Source organism: Rhamphochromis sp. 'chilingali', assembly GCF_963969265.1.
Source record: "Rhamphochromis sp. 'chilingali' genome assembly, chromosome: 1".
In the NCBI taxonomy this organism is placed as follows: domain Eukaryota; kingdom Metazoa; phylum Chordata; class Actinopteri; order Cichliformes; family Cichlidae; genus Rhamphochromis; species Rhamphochromis sp. 'chilingali'.
The window spans coordinates 58149081-58167804 of NC_137929.1; the positions used below are offsets into that span (position 1 = coordinate 58149081).

The window sequence follows — 18724 nt, forward strand, 5'->3', positions numbered from 1 at the left end:
GAGAACATTTTAAAGTTTGAATGGTTGTTCTAGGTGAAAATATGAGGAAGTAGTTAAGTTTCAAAAACAAGCAAATTTTAGCAGAATTGCTGAAGTTTCCCATTCATTTCAATGGGACAAATTAAAGGAAAAAAGTGGAATATTTTAAAAAGTATAATAGTTAAAAATACCAAAAGATATAGCAGGAATTAGCAAAAATAGCTGAATAGTTTAAAGTTTGAACGGTGAAAATAGCACAAAAATTGTGTAAGTAGTTAAACGGCGAAAAGTGTACGGAAGTCCTAAGAATAATAATAATAAAGAATAAAGAGAAACAGGAACTCAATAGTGTGGATGCTTAAAGCATCCACACAATAAAGAATAAAGAGAAACAGGAACTCAATAGTGTGGATGCTTAAAGCATCCACACAATAATAACTAGAAAAATTTGCATTTCCTGCGAAAATGCAGTGTGGATGCTTAAAAGCTGAAGCTGTATGCAAGAAATAGCTGAAAAAGCTGAAACGTTGCAGAAATTGTAAAAACTTTGCAGAAGCAAAAGAACTTTGCGAAAATGTAATAACTTAGCAGAACTGCAATAACTTAGAGGAAACTGTAAAGCTGAAGCTGTCTGCTGAAAATAGTTGAAGAAGCTGAAGAAATCAAAGTCAGTGTTTAAAAAGTTGCTGAAATTTTAATAACTTTGCAGAACAATATCAAGTTAAGAAAAATGTAATAACTTAGCAGAAATGCAATAATTTAAAATAACATACCTTAACATAACATAACATAACATAACAAACAAAAGTAGTGTAACCTAGCAGAAATAATTTAGTAGAAAATTAAAAACTTGGCAGAAATATTACAACTTATCAGAACTGCTAGAAATTTGCAGAAATGTAATAATTAGGCAAAACTGTCAACAGATAACAGCTGAAAATGCTGAAGTAACCTCAAAGTTACTTGTTTAACTGTGAAAAATTACCAAAAACATTAGAAAAGGAAGAAAACATGCCGGCAGATAAACTAATGTGGAACAAAACCAAGGTAAAATTGCGGAGTTTGCACAGCTGGTGAAATCTAAAAATGGCAAAAAAACAAAACAAAAGCAAAACCCACACAAACAACATTTAGGTAATAAATGCACAAGATGCTGCGGTCAGAGATAAAAACACCCAAAAATAATGTTATTGAAATGCCAAAAAGTGGCAGAAAGTTTAGAAAGTAGAAAACCAGTAGTAGAAAAGTAGAACATTCAAATATTTTTAGAAACATATGATACAAAATATTTACTCAGTTGTTTCCAATGATTACAATAATGGCATAAAGAAATAAAAATACCATTTGGGACAAACAGAAAAATATTAATAGAAAATGCAAATCAAATTAATCTAACATCTATACAAACAATTGAAGCATTTGTTGGAATTGTGAACATATCCTTGTTTGCCATGTTTATGTTTATGGCCCTAAGATGCGCAGACACATGATAGGCTATTAACTGCAAAAATATACACATATATAGCAAGTGAGAGACAAAAATATATCCTCTGATTTGCTGGAGTTTTGTCTAAATACCATTCGGCAAGGATAAACAACATGTTCCTATGCCACATTAAAATTTTCATAAGCTTCATTTTTTCAATTAGTTTACAGTTTCCTGATTTGATGATAAATATGGCATCAATCTACAAAATACTGTCAAAATGAAGTCCACATTGTGATATATTTGAGGTGTGGAGAGTCACACAGCTGAACAATCGATGTGCATATTTAAAGAAACAAGGATCAAATAAAGAACATTGTTGTGCAATAAATTACAGTGAAAAATAATCACTGCTTTGCGTTAGAGAGTGACTTATGATGAGGTATTAATTTTCTTAACTTTACCTCTAACATCTTTTCACATAGTGCTGTGACCAGGCTGAAATCCATCATAAAGTAACTGTAAACAGCAGAACCATTAGCATGAATGTTATGGTTCTACTCTGATCAAAACTCAAGTCAGCTGTGTGACCAGATATAAAATGATAAAGAGGAACACATATAAATGGATGTGACCTTTATGAACTTTTCAAAATGACTTTATATGTCTGACCCATTATCTATATATATTACAGCAGCGGTCCCCAACCCCCGGGCCTCGGACCGGTACCGGTCCGTGAGTCGTTTGGTACCGGGCCGCGAGAGATGAGGCTCAGGTGTGAAATGTATCGTTTTCAGGGTTTTTATCGGTTTTCAGCGTTATTTTGTTATCGTTTTTATCGTTTACTCGGTTTTCCTGGGTCTTTTGACGTGTGTTATGAATAAATTTTCTTTTTTTCGGTACCGGTACTAGTTTTATTTTGTTATATTTATCCGCGACACCTTAAAGGCCGGTCCATGAAAATATTGTCGGGCATAAACCGGTCCATGGCGCAAAAAAGTTTGGGGACCGCTGTATTAGAGCAGATGTGGAAAACCACTGTTAGACCTACTCTATACTAATGTAGTTACTGACACCCCATACTAAGGCAGGATTCATACAAACACACATTATTTTTTCTCTTAAACACTTTCTTTTTTCACATTTTGAGATTGTGTAATTTCTAAAAAGAATACATGTAATGGTTCAATAGATATAGTTATTTAAATGTCCATAATAATCACATGATCATTTTTGTACATCCTACAATCCAGGATTTAGAGCTGTGTGTCTGTATGAATTCAGCTTGCTATACTTATAGACTTAGATATATTAATCCACTATTTACCCAAACAAGTTACATTGTTTGGGTAAATAGATTGGGTTTGTTCTACAAAATAATTATTCAACAATAAAAAAAACACAAAAAAAATCTGCACATTAATCCAGAGTTCAGTTTCATATGTCTGATATTGTTTGTTAAATCTGGTGACACAAACACAGTCAATAATTCATTGCTAGCGTGACATGTGGTCCTTTTTGCCTTTGACCAATGATATGCTGGTTACTTGGACCAGTTTAGTATTTGCTGTCACAGAGGAATGTTAACCATAAATCCAAAAGACAAAACTGAAAAAAATATGTTAATTGCAAACATGTTTTTGCTTAGTAAAAGGATTGAAATTACATGGAAACTGTCACCTTAAAGCCTCATTGTAAATATCATCACAAACAGATGTTTTCCACACAGTTAACAAAGCTCCACCACATCCGATCACTGCACATAAATCTAAAAGAAAACAAAAACAAATAAAAAAAATAAAATTAACACAAGGGAAGACTTTTGACTTAATAACTACGCTTAAAATAAGTGTTACCTTTGAATATTTGTGGGAAAAATCTGATGCTACCCCAAGAATACAAAGCCACACTGGAAACGATGACAGGCTTGCAGCCCTCTGTCTTCCTGGAGTCAGGTGCCTGATCAGTAGCAGTGAGTTGACAGAAGTCGGTGTCTGTAAGAGTGGCCAAACACTGATACTCTGTCCACTTGAGTAGAGTCTAAGAAGCTGGAATGCAGGCACACTGGACGAGCTTGTTCTAAAAAATACAGAAAAAGGAACATTTTATTTGTGTTAAGGCCTAAAAACTACAAATAAGTTATGCAATGAACAATGTTGAAATACCTTATAGGTGCTGCAGGCCACATAACCAGAATCCAGAGCAATCTCACACTCACATGATGGTGAGGAAAGACATGAGCTCTGCAATGAGGTTTGAATGTCTCAGTTGGGACACTGAAGAACTCAGAAGACAGCAATACCTGCACAGAGAGACAGAGTAGAAAAAGCATAGATTTGTAATCCATAATGTGAATTAAAACTCAAAAAGTGTCAACAAGTATAATCATTTGAGTGTGGAATTATTTATGCACTAAACAGGATTTTAATTAATTAATTGAATTAAAAACACTGACATTTTTTATCAAAGATAAAGAATCATACCTCTCTCTGCTCTGAGGATCACTGAGCATCTCTGACAGGAAATACAGTTTCCTCAGTAGGAGTCATCATTCATGGTCTCAGAGGTGTGTAGTGTGGCAGCATCATGATGGTCTCCAGATCAGGCAGGAGGTCAGGTGATGGGTGTGTCATCTTCTCCATTGAAGACATACTGGTATGGCAGTTCATAAAACAGCAGTCTCTGTGTGGCATGTAGTTATCTGTGCAGTCCAGCACTGATGGATCAGGTTTGGCTCAGCAGTTCATGAAGATGGTGTTAAGATGTTGTTGTTTCAGCTGAGGATGGTGAAGTTTGAAGGTTTTCCCACAAAGGAAACAGGACTGTGTGTGCCCTGTCTGAAAAAAATACATCTACAAAACATAAAGTGCTTTTAACACCACCCACCCCCCCTCCCCACCCACCCATCTCAGCCCCCAAGTGTCTATATAATGCTGGTATGGGGTGTCAGTTACTAAATCTAATTAGTGCGTCAGAAAGCGGGGGCTACACCTAAAGCCCCCGCTTTCTGATGTCTTTGTTTATTAGCAGCTTTTTCCAGCTGCTCAGAGAATTCTGACTTGGCCTTTATCCACCCAAACCCAAACCCACCCAGATAAAGGCCAAGTCAGAAAATGGATGCAGAAACTTTCCATGTACTTCTAAATCAGTTTTTATACAAATTCTGTAAGCTGTAAAAATGTTTTTCTCTACATAATGTATAATTATAGACATCTCTGGTAGCCTAAAGATAGTTTAAAACTTTTAACATTTTTTACCTGTAAAACATGATAAGCAAAACCTCATTCATCCAAAAAACATTTGATTCTACAAAATTTACTATAATCAAGAAAATATAATTGTCTGTATTTATTCATGTGACCCATAATAAATACCTGCATTTATCTGTGATTTATTTATTTACTATTTCATATTTGAAAGCATCTTGGAGGGGAAGATCTCGTTTGTTGAGATACATACGTCAGAGTAAAAAAAGTATCAAAAAAGGAGATGACAATTAACATCCATGAAAAAATGTATAAGTAGATTTAGTCATTTAAAACATGAGAATAAAAAATAAATTATGTCCGTTTAATGCAGTATATTTCAGATCTGAGGTGCATGATAACAGAAAGCAGATCTCCCGGCTCTGCATGAAGTACAGCCATGATTTGGTGACATGATTAATAACATTGCAATAAGAAAGGGTCTTCTTACAGACAGAGTAGGGAAGACAATTTTTTCCAATGAAAAATATTTTTCATACTCTACAATCAGTAAACTCTGTAACAAACATGATCTGTAATTGTTTCAAAACTCACCAGACGACTTTATGATTGGCTCGAGGACAGGACACAAAACACAGGGTTGTGGTAACTGTAGTATGATCTCAGAACACCGGAATGGAGACATTGATCTGGCTGAGAAATAAAAATGAGGTCAAGCAGGGTGTTCTTGTCTGTAGTGGCAGAAGTGATCAGCTGTGAATACCCTCTCGACTGAAACTGCTCCAGAATCTGTTTTCTTCCACTCTGCAACTGGTTCTCATTAAAATCTCCACACACAATGATTGGGTGACAGTCCATTATTTCAAGGGAATCTAAAAGACTTACCAGGTTTTGCATGAATGGTGTCAAACTGTAGTCAGGGGGTCTGTACACAACAGCAATGAGTGCAGGGAATGGAGCCTGAACCTTCAACACTAAAAACTCAAGATCAGTGACATTATGCAGATACTGTTTTACCTGAACCTGAAAATGATTCCTCAAATACACAACAACTCCACCACCACTTCTGCTGGCCATGTGAGGAAAGTTTGTGTAGGACACATGTCTGTTGCGTTTGAACATGGTGTAGCCGTCCAAATGAAGACTGTCTGCAACAAAGGAGCCTTGGAGGTGAGACTCTGTGAGACACAAAACATCTGCTAAACACATTTCATGATGACTCTTGATGTCACTGATGTGAGATGGCAAACCCTCCGTATTGTGATGGATCAGTGTAAGAGTGTCAAGTCTGCTGGCTGTTTCTCTGACCTGAAGAAGAGGCATCATTTCCTCAACACTGGCTTGTCTCATGGTTTGGAGCGCTGCAGTTACCTCGGGATTGGAGTAAATCTTTTTCTCATCCAAGTCCTGCAAATAGAGTCCACTGAGAGACGTCACCCTGCTGAGAGCAACATAAGCCATACCTGGTTCAAAAATGTTCTTCATTGAAACTACAGCTGTCTGTGTTGTAAGACCCTGAGTTTTGTGAATTGTGCAGGCAAATGCTAGCTTTACAGGAAACTGTCTGCGTACCGCTCCTTTAAACTTCAGACTCTCCTCTGCTCTCTCAATGTAAACCAGATCATCAGATGCTGCATTAGCACTGCGGTTGTGTCTCATAGGCTGCCGGTTGTCCATTCTGAGCCCCAGTTTGATTATGTGTCCATCATTTTCAGATCTCACCACCTTTACCAGTATACCAAAAGCACCGTTGACTAAACCGTTTAGTGTGTCCAAGTTTCTGGTCAGCATGACTCGAGCTCCTTCAGCAACATTCAGAGTGTCAGGTAAATCATTTCTCCCACCTGTAAATGGTTTGTCTCTTCGTTCCATTCTGCCTGTACGTTTATCCTTCTGGAAATCGTCTGCAGTGATGATTATGATGTTTGAATGAAGCTTCTTCAGGGTATCTGTGTTATGGGATTCCACATTCTTGTTGGTGGCATAAATGTGTAAGACCTCAGTTGGACATTCTTCTGGTGCAGTCACAGCCTGTGACAACAAATCTCTGTCGCACTGAGAAAGCTCATCCGTCTTTTCTTTCACTCTAATCCTGTTCAGCATCTCTGCAAAGGCCACATCATCTTTCTGACGCATGATCTCGGTTAGAGTGATCATCTGAAAATGTTCCTGCCATAGGTCAATCTGTTCTGGATCGTAAACGCAGAGAGGTTTAGACTGTCGCACTGGTGGCAGCTGGTAAAAATCTCCAACAGCTAAAACTGACATTCCACCAAAAGGTCTCTGAGTGCCTTTGATTTGTTTCAGTCTTGCATCCACATAGGCAAAAAGGGGTTTTGAAACCATTGAAATCTCATCAATAACAATAATTTCTGCATTCATCAGCTCAGATCTGACTTCATCCAGTTGGTTACCAAGTCCTTGAATGGGTGGTTTCAGACTCCTGGGTAGTTTCAGTAGAGAATGTAATGTAGAGCCATTGATAGAAAAAGCTGCTGTCCCGGTAAATGAAGTAAGTAAAACAGTTGGATTTGATATGTCAGCTTCTTCTGCATTAGCAGGCAGTCTGCTCAGGATCTTTGATGCTTCAGAGTGAATACATTTAATCAGATGTGACTTTCCAGTTCCTGCACCACCGTTGATATAGAAGAAAAATGGATCTGGGTTCAAACCACAAACTCGCTGAATACACCAGTCTCTTATAGTATAGAACACGCAGGCCTGCTTCTGGTTCAGATTCTGATACATTACACGTACCACGGCTGGATCTACTGCAGGTTGTTCTCTGATGGCTCTGATCTCTGTTACAGCATCAGACTGACGACTGTAGTCAGGGACATTCTCCTGTTCGTTCTCATCATCAGAATGTCTCTCAGGAAGATTCTCATCACATTGCAGCCTCACAACTTCAGATTCAGGAGCAAGATTACACCATTCATCGATCACAACATCCCTATTTTGTTCAAACTCTTCCAGTGCACTCTCAATATCCTCAGAGTTCTTCTCATACTTGTCTTTATTTCTTTTCACAATCCGTTTCACAGACTCACTGTGGTCTGAACATGGAAGTCGTACAAAACCTGAGTTGTAGAAGGACTGATAGGTTTGGAACCCTTGTGGTTTCAGTTCCTGCTCTGATCTGTGTGGAAGGTAAAGTCTCAACAGTCGACCATAATATTGCTCAGGATCTTTTTCCTGTGAACAGTGGTAATATCTGATTATAGCTGGTTTATCATTCTTTCGCCTTTGTACAAATCCAAGCTGGTTTAGAAGAGGAAGCACATCTTTTCCTTCATTTGGACCACTCACCAACCGGCACAGGGCAGCAAAATCAGCCAGCGACATTTCCTCATATTCTGGGGTCTCAGGTCTGCATTTGTATTTATCACTCAAACTTGTCATCCAAATATTACAGCTGTCATGTGTTGTGCTTTCCAGGAAGCTCATGGGCCGACTCATTTTTACTGGGTTATCATCTGTTGGTACAAATACAACACTGCGGGAACATTTTTTCATTTTTAGGCCACAGACTCGAGTCACACACTCCTGTGCGCTGATCTCTCTCTTTTTTGAGTAAGCCTGCATCACAGCTCTCATTTCATCACATTCATTGACGGTGTTCTTATCAGAGTTATCGATAACTGTCTTCAGGTATTCAGAGAGGCCAGATTCTTTCTTTGTTATATATTTACAGAGGTATTCTACACATGAATAGGCATTCAAAATGAATGAGACATCTAAATTAGAGTTCCAGGCTTCAAGCAGGTCTGGGTTGTAATTGTTGATCCAACACTCATTTGGGTCACGTTTCAGAATCAGAGCTGTTTTCTTGTTTATGTCTTGGAGGCATTGTTCATACTCATTCATTGTCAAGTTGCATCGTGACAGAATCTGCTCTATGGTGAGGGAAGCAGCTTCAGGTTCCTTCAGCAGGTTCAACAAAGGTCTGAGTTTGGCTTTTGCAGCTTCAGTGTCTGAATCCTCATCCTGTCTCACAATCATTGTTCTTGTGGATGGTGGTTTTGGAAACCCAAATCTACAACCAGAGTTCACACTCTTAAAGCATGTCTTTGTGTGGTTCTTGCTGTGCTTTTGTAGTTCAGAGACTTTTTTGTGCAGTTCAGGTTGTTTTTCTGGATCAGGGAGTTGAGCTGAGATGTATCTGTCCACAAAGTCACAGACAGTTTGGTCATCATCCACATCTGCTTCTACCTTTTCTCGAATCCACAGCAACATGTGTATATGCGGACTACCTCTGTGCTGGAACTCAACTCTGTAAAAGTAATCAATGATCTCACCAAGGGGCTGTGCAGGAGAAAAAAGCAAATCTCTGAGCAAAGCCTCAACACGTTTATCAAACATTCGCATGGTGGTTACTGGATTTGATCTTAGAATTTCACACTTTTCTGACCAGTCCAGGGCTTCAAAATCAACCTCTTCACCTTGCTGTCTCTTTATTGCTTGAATCACTTCAGGCCATCTCATCTCAGCAGCAGAGAAAGTGACAAAGAACTGAGGTGTTCCTATTTGACGAATCATACTGAATAAATCTTTGGTAGTTTTCTGCCAGTAAGCTGGAGTTCCTCTGAGTGGCTGCATAAATCTGATTGCATCTTTATTTCTTACCAGCTTCTCTACTTCTGTCTTACTTTGTAACATTCCCGATGTGATTTTGCGTCCATCTTTGGTCATAGTTTTACCTTTCCTTAGCTGTATTGTCATGCTGGAATTAGCCAAATGTATTTCAGTGACAAACTGTGAGAAAAACAGGTAATTTGTGTCTTTAGCAAATCTTGCATCAATGTTGAAAAGCCTTGACTTGAAGTAAGCACTTGGTGTGAGTTTAAGAAGTCTCTTTTCATCCAGTGTATTCTGACCGGTAGGAAACTGCACAGGAAATGCCATGGCTTCCAAATGAGGAGTTCTGAAGAAGCTAACAGGATTGTTTCTTTCTGCAGGAGCCACACAATATGTGTTATCAGTGAAACAGAGAATCTCTTCTGAAATGTCAACAGGCTGCAGACAACTTTCTAGAGCAAAACCTCCATTGTTCAAATCACTTTCTGGTTCATCTGGATTTTGTTCCTCTGGTTGTTCATCACAGGATTGCATATTAATAGCTTGTTCACTTTCAGACTCACTTTCGCACAAAAGGGCATCTTTTTCATAGTTGTCAATTTCCATTAAATCTGCTTCATCATAATCATCACTTCCCATGCTGGCTTCATCACTGCTGTCATCATCAGGTAACGTTGGATCACAAAGCAATGCATCATCTCTGATAATAATATCTGTGTACTGTGGATGAATTTGTTTGAGTTTACGCAGGGCTTGAATGAGTTTAGACCAGGTGACAGTCTGGAACAGCTGATGGCCTTTGTAGCACAGTCGTCTTTTCAGCTTTATCCTCATGATCTGTGATTGGCTTCTGATCCTCGGTAAACTGTCAACTGTTTGTTGGACTTCAGATGGTACACACACCACATTACCACGTATGAGTCTCTGTCTGCCCTTTGGAAGTGGAATAATCTTAGCAAATGGTATGCATTTGGCAATCAGATGTCTCTCCAGAATGTTGAGATCGCACAGTTCAGCTGGAATATCCTGCAGTTCTAAACCGTTGACAGCAGCAAGTCTTGGCATGCGTCCACTTTTGAGGGAACTGTGACACGTGTGACAGATATACTCCTTTTTTCTCTCAACAGGAAAGCTGCAGTGATCATGACATGCTTCATCACACACATGAACAAATTTACCAGTTAGACACTGCTGAGCTACAATTTGGTGTTTTGAGTAATTTTCTCTTTTGCAGATTTTCACCTGATTAGGAAAAGAAGCTTTTAGACAAACAGTACAAACATAAGATGGTGCTGACTTAATGTTGGATCTGAAACGAGATATGGCCTCATTCATTAAAGTGTTCTCTGGATGACACTGTAAACTGTCAGCTGGTCGATGCATCTGACGATATTTTCTTTTTATTTTCATTGCACATCTGATATTATGCATCTGTCTAAAAGAAATACTGTTCCAATATTTTACTCTCATTCGTTCTCTCATATTGTCCTTGTGTTGCTGCTGAAATTGTCTCTCTTCTCCATAACGTTTAGTGATGTAACATTTTTTTTTCTGTCTAAATTCTACACTTTCTTTATATAGGTTAGAAACATATGACCTCATGTAAGCTTTATGTTTCTCTCTGAATCCAGCACAAGTTCTGTAATTTCTTCTTATACGTTCCTTCTGCTGTTCTTTGAATATAGGAGATTGTCTATAAGATTCTTTATATGTTTTTCTCATACGTTCCTTCTGCTTTTCTCGAAAAATGGGAGATTCTCTATATGTTCTTGTTATACGTTCCTTCTGCTTTTCTCTGAATGAAGAATCTTCTTTATACATCCTTATGACACGTTCTCTTTTTCTCTCTCTAATTTTAGCACTATCTCTATAGATTTTTCTAAAATGTTCTCTCTGTTTCTCTCTATATGTAGCATTGAGTTTACACAGATTATTTTTGTACACACTCTTCTTCTGTCTGTGATCAGGATCATGAGACTTTCTGCTAGAATCTTTTTTCTTTGCCTTAAAGCTTTCATCAAAAGCGTACATCTGTCTTTCTTTCTTTTTCTGATTTTCCCTTCTCTGTGGTAGTTTTTCTTGGACCAACAGTCGTCTCCTAATCTTTCTCCTTTGCTGTTTATTATGCTTCAACAGTTTATGTGAGAGTTCATCTGTTGTCATAGTTAAACAGGAGGCAGTGTTTAAATCATTCAGAGGAACAGAATCTTTTGTTACCTGAGTGTCTCTTACAGAAGATGCAGAGGTTTCTATTTCTAAATAATCAGAATTGTTCAGCTCAGCAGCTGGCTCATTTGAATAATCCACTCTGGATGACATCACTTCAGTAGCTAAAGTGTCGGCCACAGTTTTCTGTGTTTTCTCAGTGGATTTGGGGGTTTCAAATTTAGGTTCATTTAAAGCTGGTGCTGGAACAGTTGTAGCTGTTTGTCTGTTTTCATCAGCATTTCTTTGGTCAGCAACGTTTTCACTGTGGAACTCAACAGGCTGTAGCTCATAAGTGCAGGTTGGTGCGATGCAAAACATTCGGTACAAACGTTTGATCCTGTCAATCATGTCGTTAAGACGTGTGAATTTTAACATAACTGCAGTTCCACCACTTACACTTAGCGACAATGGCATTCCTGTAGACTTACGTGGGTGAGGATCAAAATATGCGTATTCACCTGAAGTCAGCCTGGAAACTGCAATGGCTGTTCCTCCCATGACTAGCAAAGCATAGCAAATGTCTGAAGCCAAACACTGTAGTCCCTGTTCAAGGCTCGGAAGATGATCTGTACCGTCAAATGTGCCATAAAGAGCAAACTGAGACATGTCGACTTGATACTCGTGTCTGCGGCTGATGATCACAGTGGGAAGTTCATCACAGGCTAGAAACACGCTGTTCACAAACCTCTTTCTGGCATCTGAATACACGGCATGGCCTTTGTCCAACACACGGTTGAGATCTGCTCTGGTAATGAATTCATCCTCGTGTAAGAATGACAGGAAAACCAAACTGTTCGCCATGCATTGCTGATTTCGGTACTTTCCATACTTAGCATTGGCCTGGCTTCGAGACGCAGATGCTACTCACTCGTGGACGACTTTCACTGTTTGTAACCTGTACATGAGACGGTCCTGGAGCTTCTCCATCATGCTGCGTTTGCACAGTTAGCTGGGGTTCAGTCTGGATTACCTGTTGTACTTTAGCATTTGGCACAGATGATGAGCAAACACCTCTCTTTACCACATCTGCATAAGACACTGCGGCCGTCTGAACGCTGAGCTGCACTTCTGGACTGGGAATACTTGTAACAGACACCTTTACCTGCTCACCGGTCTGAGAAAGATTTACCTGTTCCTTCTGCTTTTGCCATCTAAGCTTCTGGGACTGTGACCTTTGACCTTTCCTTGGCATTTTGTGCAAGTACAAACTGGACCTTATATGTATTTATACACAAATGTATACAAAACTCAACCTGTAAACACTGAAAAACTCCTCAAGTTTCTATTAAATGGATCAACTATACAAATGGTAAAGTGTTCTTATGACCGTTTAATTGATGTAAAAGGCTGGCTTAAATACAAACTCAATATAAAAGTTATTGAAAGATCCTTAAAAACGTTTTATTGTAGCTTTTTCAACAACTGTATATTATTACTTCTTTTTTTTTTAACCAGACTGGTTAATGAATAGGTCTATACTTCTGTGAAGTAATATGCAGAATAAATCTCAACAATCAACAGGCTATAATAAAACTCTTAGCTTTGAAGTAGACTTTGTGTAAATCTTTGAGATATCTAAAATCTAAAGCAAATATAAGGAGCTGTGGTGGTGTGGTGATCAGATGACAGGCGATGAGGATTCTTCAGCTGGATGTTCTGCAGCAGTCAGGAAACAGGAAGTCTGGGTCCTCAGGGCAGCTTCTCAATGACAATTGTAACTCAATACTTACACTGAGTAATAGAAATGGGTTTGTCCTTAAATAATATTAGTATAAACTTACTGTAGTCAAATGTTATAGTCAATGAAACAGACTTGAAAAATGTATTTGAATCTAATTTAATATTTATGTAAATAGAGCAGTCTGAATGTATATATTACAAAATAACCAGATTGTCTTATTACAAATAAACCTTTAAGAGGTGTATATTTTATATAATTTATCAAAGCAATTGCACCTGTAAGCCAATCAATGTTTATTCCAAAGTGTAATGCAAAATTAAAATGACAAATGTAGGGCTGTGTAAGTAGTTTCTACTGTGAGTTCTACTGTACTGTAATTCTACTACTGTAATTTTAACTTTCTACTTGTGATTTCCAGAAAAATGACTGGATGTGAGAGAGTTTAACGACAGGAAAGATGGAGCAGTGAGAGCAGAGATCTCTCAGAATTCTGAATACAGACTGACAAAGTTCAGGTAACTTCAATTCCAAAAACTTAGATTCTGGTAAAACTGGATTTCAAGTCACAGGATTGCGTTTCAACTCAGGTTCAAGTTTGTCAAATTAGATAGAGCACATGGCGGAGAATGGATAGAAGATAGAATGGCTTGTCAAAAAAGATTGAGCAGGGAGAGGGAGAGTGATAGGACAGACTGAATTGCTTGTTAATGATAGAGGGAGAGGGTTTTCTGCAGCAGGTCACCTGTAAGACAGAAAGAAAGTGGAATTAGACACACTTCCAATAAACCTGGCTTTACCGTATTTTTCAGACTATAAGGCACATTTAAAAGCCTTTAATTTTCTCAAAAATAGACAGTGCACCTTATGTATGGTTGTGCTTACTGATTTTAAACCAATTCTATGTGGTACACGGCACTCTGTCAAATGTTTTAGTATGACTTTGGTAAGCTACAAAGCAGCACCACTTGATGTATTGTCGGAGCATGGATACCATAGTCAGCACCCTCGTAGAGTAATTCGTACTGTGCTTCAACATAATATGGTGTGTGTGTATAAGGGCCTGGCACCTGTTGAGAGCCATGCTTATGAAGCAGATTTCAAACTGATCAATCCACATTCATCAGTCCATAAATCCTGAAAAGTGAGTGTATTGTTCTGTATTTTATGTCTTACAACTGAACAATTTTGAGAGTTATTGTAAATGAGTTGAATAAAGTTTCACTTATCTGTTTTGTTTGGCTTAATGTGCCTTAGAATTTAGTGTGCCTTACAGTCCGAAAAATACAGAACACATATATCATTACACACTGAAGAGTCGTACAGTACATTATTAGATTCAACTGAATGAAAATGTTTATCATATGGTGGTGGAACATTTCTAAGGACATTTTTGCATTCTATTAACACAATAAAAACAAACACAGTCTGTAAACCAAGATGTGGTGCTACAGTAACTTACTATAAACATTATATGGTCAAGCTAAACCCACACAATGAAGTCAGAGCAGACAGTTTCAGACCACCTGCTTTAAACACTTCACAGCACTCAACTCACATGATCCTAAATGCCCAAAGGTCTCAAATTCCCGTTTCTGTGTGTACTTACCTGGTTCAACAGTATATCATAATGTCTGGGGAGCCGTTAACATAAAAGTAAAAAATAATTTACTCAGTATGACTTTTGGCAAAATGAAAAATTTGGAGACAGATGACTCCTAAACAGCAGTTTCTACATTTTTCAGTCAAATATGGGGCATGTTTAATACACACTCCACTAAATCTACAATAAACTTAGCATGGCCGATATTAGGGCCTAATTAAAAATGTACTATGATGATAAGAGAGATCTGTAAGTCTGGAAATGTTTACACAGACTTTTCTACGATCTGATTATTCCCAAGAGCTGTGCTGACTCACTCCACTAAACTGAATGTCCTATAATGAGAAACATTTCCCAGCACTGTACCTCAGACAAACCTTTACTTACCAGACTGGAGACGATCAGATCAGCAGTCTAGAGAAAGGAAACAATTCATCAGATCACTGTTTGATGATTCAGACTGTTGAGCCTCTTCACACACAATCCAATTTACTGTGACATAAATTAACTAGTAAAATTCTTAATTTATTTAAGGCTTTATGAGCTTACTGTAGTCTAAAGAGGAGATAAATGAACTGCAGCGTCTCACATGGCTGTAGCAAGTGTAATAAAAGCATTCATTACTACAGAAATATAAAGAATAGCCACCAATATTTGTTGGCACAAGTGCAGGATATACCAAATATTTCCTACACAGAAGCTTTGTGGCTCCAACATTTTCTACAACAGGTCAGTACTACTAAAGTGTGAAAGCCAAAACTTTTAAAAATGTTAGATACAAAATAATTATATAAATCAGAAGCAACAGAAAACCTCGTCATGTCTGATATGAATATGTAAATCTTAAAATAGTTTTAAATATTGACATGTTACAATAGCAGAGGTGCACCATGTTTTGTAATTAAAATTAAATGTCTTAAATTTTTACACTAAAAAGTCCTTTCATTATACCTGTTGCTAGGAATATTTATGTATTTTGCAGTGTACCTTTTTGGCAACTTTTCTATTAAATTTTAAAACACATTATATTCACCAAATAAGTGATAAACTAATTAGACACACTGGCTGTAATGTACCTAACAATGTCCACTCACACCTCTGGTTCTCTTAGTTTTTCATTATTGCTTAACTGTACAAAATACTTCTACAGTGTTCTGACTTTAATGTAACACATCAGCAGAATTTGAGAGACAATATGAATCAATACCTGTGCAGCTCTTAAGTGTTTGAGCAACCACTTATACTGACTCCCCTAAAACACTTTCATTGTTTTGTCTGCTACTTAAATCCACAAACATAAGGAGAAAATGAACAACTGACATTTAGCTATGTTTGGATTCAATAAGCCATAAGAAATTTAAATCATACATAAATGGGCTATTAAACTTCAGGGACATTTTCAGGGACAGTCAGAGGTCCTGTGTGAGGGCTTTGCTGCTACAGGTAATAAATCCTGACTTTGTGTTTTTGCCCATCAGTAAATGGAAACATATCACAAAAAGTCAAACTACTGTATGTAAGTTGCCAAATGTGCTACGCAATGCCAGGTTCATACTCCCTCAGTTACAATCACTGTTTACTTACCAGCAAAGGCAAAACCAAAGATCTCTTTCACTCTGTGTAACAAAAGACAAAGCACAAAAATACAGAATGAGACAACTCAAATCAGCATCACAGTCAATACTGCATCACTCTGTGTAGTCCAAAAGATTCAGTACACTTCTTTGTTTATCACAGCAACAAACAACTCACCTTTTTCTACACCTTATTAAAGATTACTGTCTTCATTAAGGTAAAATGTGGTTTCATCCATTTGTAATAAGCCACACACGTTTCTCAGTTATGTGATAGCTCTATTAGTTTGGTGCTATTAGATAACACAGTAGATTTAATAAGCAATGATTTGCTACACCTAGCTCTGCACACTTTATCAAATTCTGACATCACAATTTCAAAGCATGAACAATCATAAATGAAAGCTTGGATGATATTTTTGTAGGCTTCAACATTTGAGTTCGTCTGCATTCAAATTCTGCTTCCTAAAAATATTATCACCTGCACACAGTATCATTTAATATGCTGTTGTTTTAAATATCTACATATCATATTTATAATATTAATGGTGCACTGCTGCATTTTATTTATTTGAAGGTGGACTTTTTTATATTTCGTTAGTTTTTCACAAAGTGAGAAGTTAAACAGAGCTGCAGGTGTAGGTTTCATTTAAAAAAAAAAAAAAAAACCAACCTGCACAAACAAGTGTTTGTTAAACAGTTCTTAAAATTTAACTAAAAAACTAAAATTACCTAATTAAAAAAAACTTCTTGTTAAGAGATGTTATTATTCTTATATTATGTGTTTCATCCTCACTCTCTCTCTCCCTTCTGTTAATTAACCCACAGCACAAAAACACACCGGTACAGGCACGTGACTCTTTTTCTCCCGGCTTTCAGTCAGAAGCTGTGTCCCAAAATGTCGGCTGCATCCTCTGGAGGCCGCATTTGAAGGCCGATTATGTCACAGCCAGTCGACGAAGGCTGTCTCAAATGCGGCCGACAAATGAGTCCTTCATTTCCCCGAATAAACTTTTAACATATTTTTAGGCGAGAAAGTAGCGGTGTAAATATCTGCTTGGTTTATCAAGACATCGCATATTTGCAAAAGTGTGCCGACGTTTTCAGAGACGTCTGTCACCCACCAGCTCGATGGCAAGCCGGGAGGGGGGTTCAGACCCCCGCTCTTTCGCTACTCAGGTTAAACATGATATACAAGTCACTCTGATAACTTAAAAATGTAATTGTTTGCCTTTTTCTGTGTTTTATTTGTTCTGGAGTAAATCGGTTTGGCTGAGATCAAAGTTATTAGATTATTAGATTAAATAAAGCTTTATTAATCAATCCGGTGGGTTCCTCCGGGATTTTCACACAGCTCAATAAACGTTAAACGGTCGAGAATTTACGCCAGTGTCCTGTTATATTTTAAATAGCAAGGAGCAGACGGCCGAGTTTATTAAACTCCAGCGAGACAGCGGTGACGCAAATCTGAAGGCTAGACCGTCCAGTTTCACAGCCTTCTCGGTCCACGTAGACCGCGAAGGCTGGGTCCTCCGAAAGATGCAGCCGACGTTTTGGGACACAGCTAATGGCGGTAAAATGGCTCCTTTGAAGTTGCCGACCCTGCTGCTTCAGCAGCTAATCAGTGGTTCTAAAATGACGGCTCATTACCTTACAACCAAAAGAATGAGGCCGTTTTTAACTGACTGATTTGTGAAGAGAATTAACTTCAGCTTCCCTAACAGACTCAGAAACACTAACACACCGAATGAACCAAATACAACACAATAACTGTAATAAACAATCAAATGAACCATATTAATTTCACACTGGGCCTATAGCAGCTAGGCTAGGCGTTAGCACTTAGTGCTAGCATACCAAACACTCCTTTTAAATAGTAAAATTACAACGTTTCACTAAAAAAGCAGCCATTGTGTTACTTTAACATGACTTATACTTCGACTGGCTTCATAAGTCACTAACAACAACTGGGTAAATCCCTCATACAGCTTATAGACATTTCATTTCAGAAAAGAGAGACAGAGAAGCAGCGCTTACCGGTGGGGATCGAGCTGAGAGTGGACGGAGATTCAGGAGTCAGGCAGAGACGTTAAAAAAAGAGGCATTCACGGGTAGTGGGAAACTCCGCAATTACACAAAATTGGCATGGAAAACGTGAAAAATATATGTAAATTTAAATATTATTATACTAGATTTTTTTGCAACAAAAAGCAACTAGCAGAAATTTAATTCTATAAGTTTAATAAATGTTTCAAACAGGATTCTTTGAATTTGAAATAATGGTTAAAAGACATAAATAAACATAAGGTCATTATGTTAAAATGTACTTTATTATGATAGATTTATTTAACTGACTGCAGTAATAAGAACAGTCTTCTGCTGAACACCAACACCAAGGAGCTGGTGTTGGTGATCGCCTAAGCATCCTCACAGTAGGAGCTGCAGAGGTTCATCTCACTCCACTGCAGGACT

The 18724-nt window shown here is 37.9% G+C and overlaps 1 protein-coding gene and 2 long non-coding RNA genes across 4 annotated transcripts; all 3 read right to left on the minus strand.

Moving 5' to 3' along the window:
- Positions 1-2599: 2599 nt before the first annotated feature.
- On the minus strand, positions 2600-4279 carry LOC308406290. Its single transcript, XR_013973505.1, has 4 exons — positions 3889-4279; positions 3571-3707; positions 3262-3484; positions 2600-3173 (listed from the first exon to the last, which is right to left on the minus strand). It is a non-coding gene; the product is annotated as an uncharacterized lncRNA (long non-coding RNA).
- A 1031-nt stretch (positions 4280-5310) lies between these two features.
- Positions 5311-8933, minus strand: LOC308404571 (uncharacterized protein). Of its 2 annotated transcripts, none has more exons than XM_080894701.1 (2): positions 5920-8933; positions 5311-5759 (listed from the first exon to the last, which is right to left on the minus strand). In XM_080894701.1, the coding sequence occupies exons 1-2, from the start codon at positions 8845-8847 to the stop codon at positions 5649-5651; spliced, it is 3039 nt and encodes a 1012-aa protein (XP_080750827.1). In that variant the 5' UTR covers positions 8848-8933; the 3' UTR covers positions 5311-5648. The 2 variants fall into 2 exon arrangements, with proteins under 2 accessions (XP_080750827.1, XP_080750826.1); XM_080894700.1 differs by having other exon boundaries at positions 5311-5789.
- A 4654-nt stretch (positions 8934-13587) lies between these two features.
- LOC308406249 lies at positions 13588-16281 on the minus strand. The gene is made up of 3 exons (XR_013973488.1): positions 16263-16281; positions 15066-15092; positions 13588-13820 (listed from the first exon to the last, which is right to left on the minus strand). It is a non-coding gene; the product is annotated as an uncharacterized lncRNA (long non-coding RNA).
- Between the last annotated feature and the right edge of the window lie 2443 nt (positions 16282-18724).

Bases quoted from the DNA above. Each gene is read 5' to 3' on its own strand.
- LOC308404571 (XM_080894700.1), bottom strand. From the start codon at position 8,847: ATGTTGCTGTGGATTCGAGAAAAGGTAGAAGCAGATGTGGATGATGAC. The intron at 5,790-5,919 runs GTCAGAGAAACA...TGTGTCTCACAG, and splicing joins AAATGATGCCTCTTCTTCAG to AGTCTCACCTCCAAGGCTCC.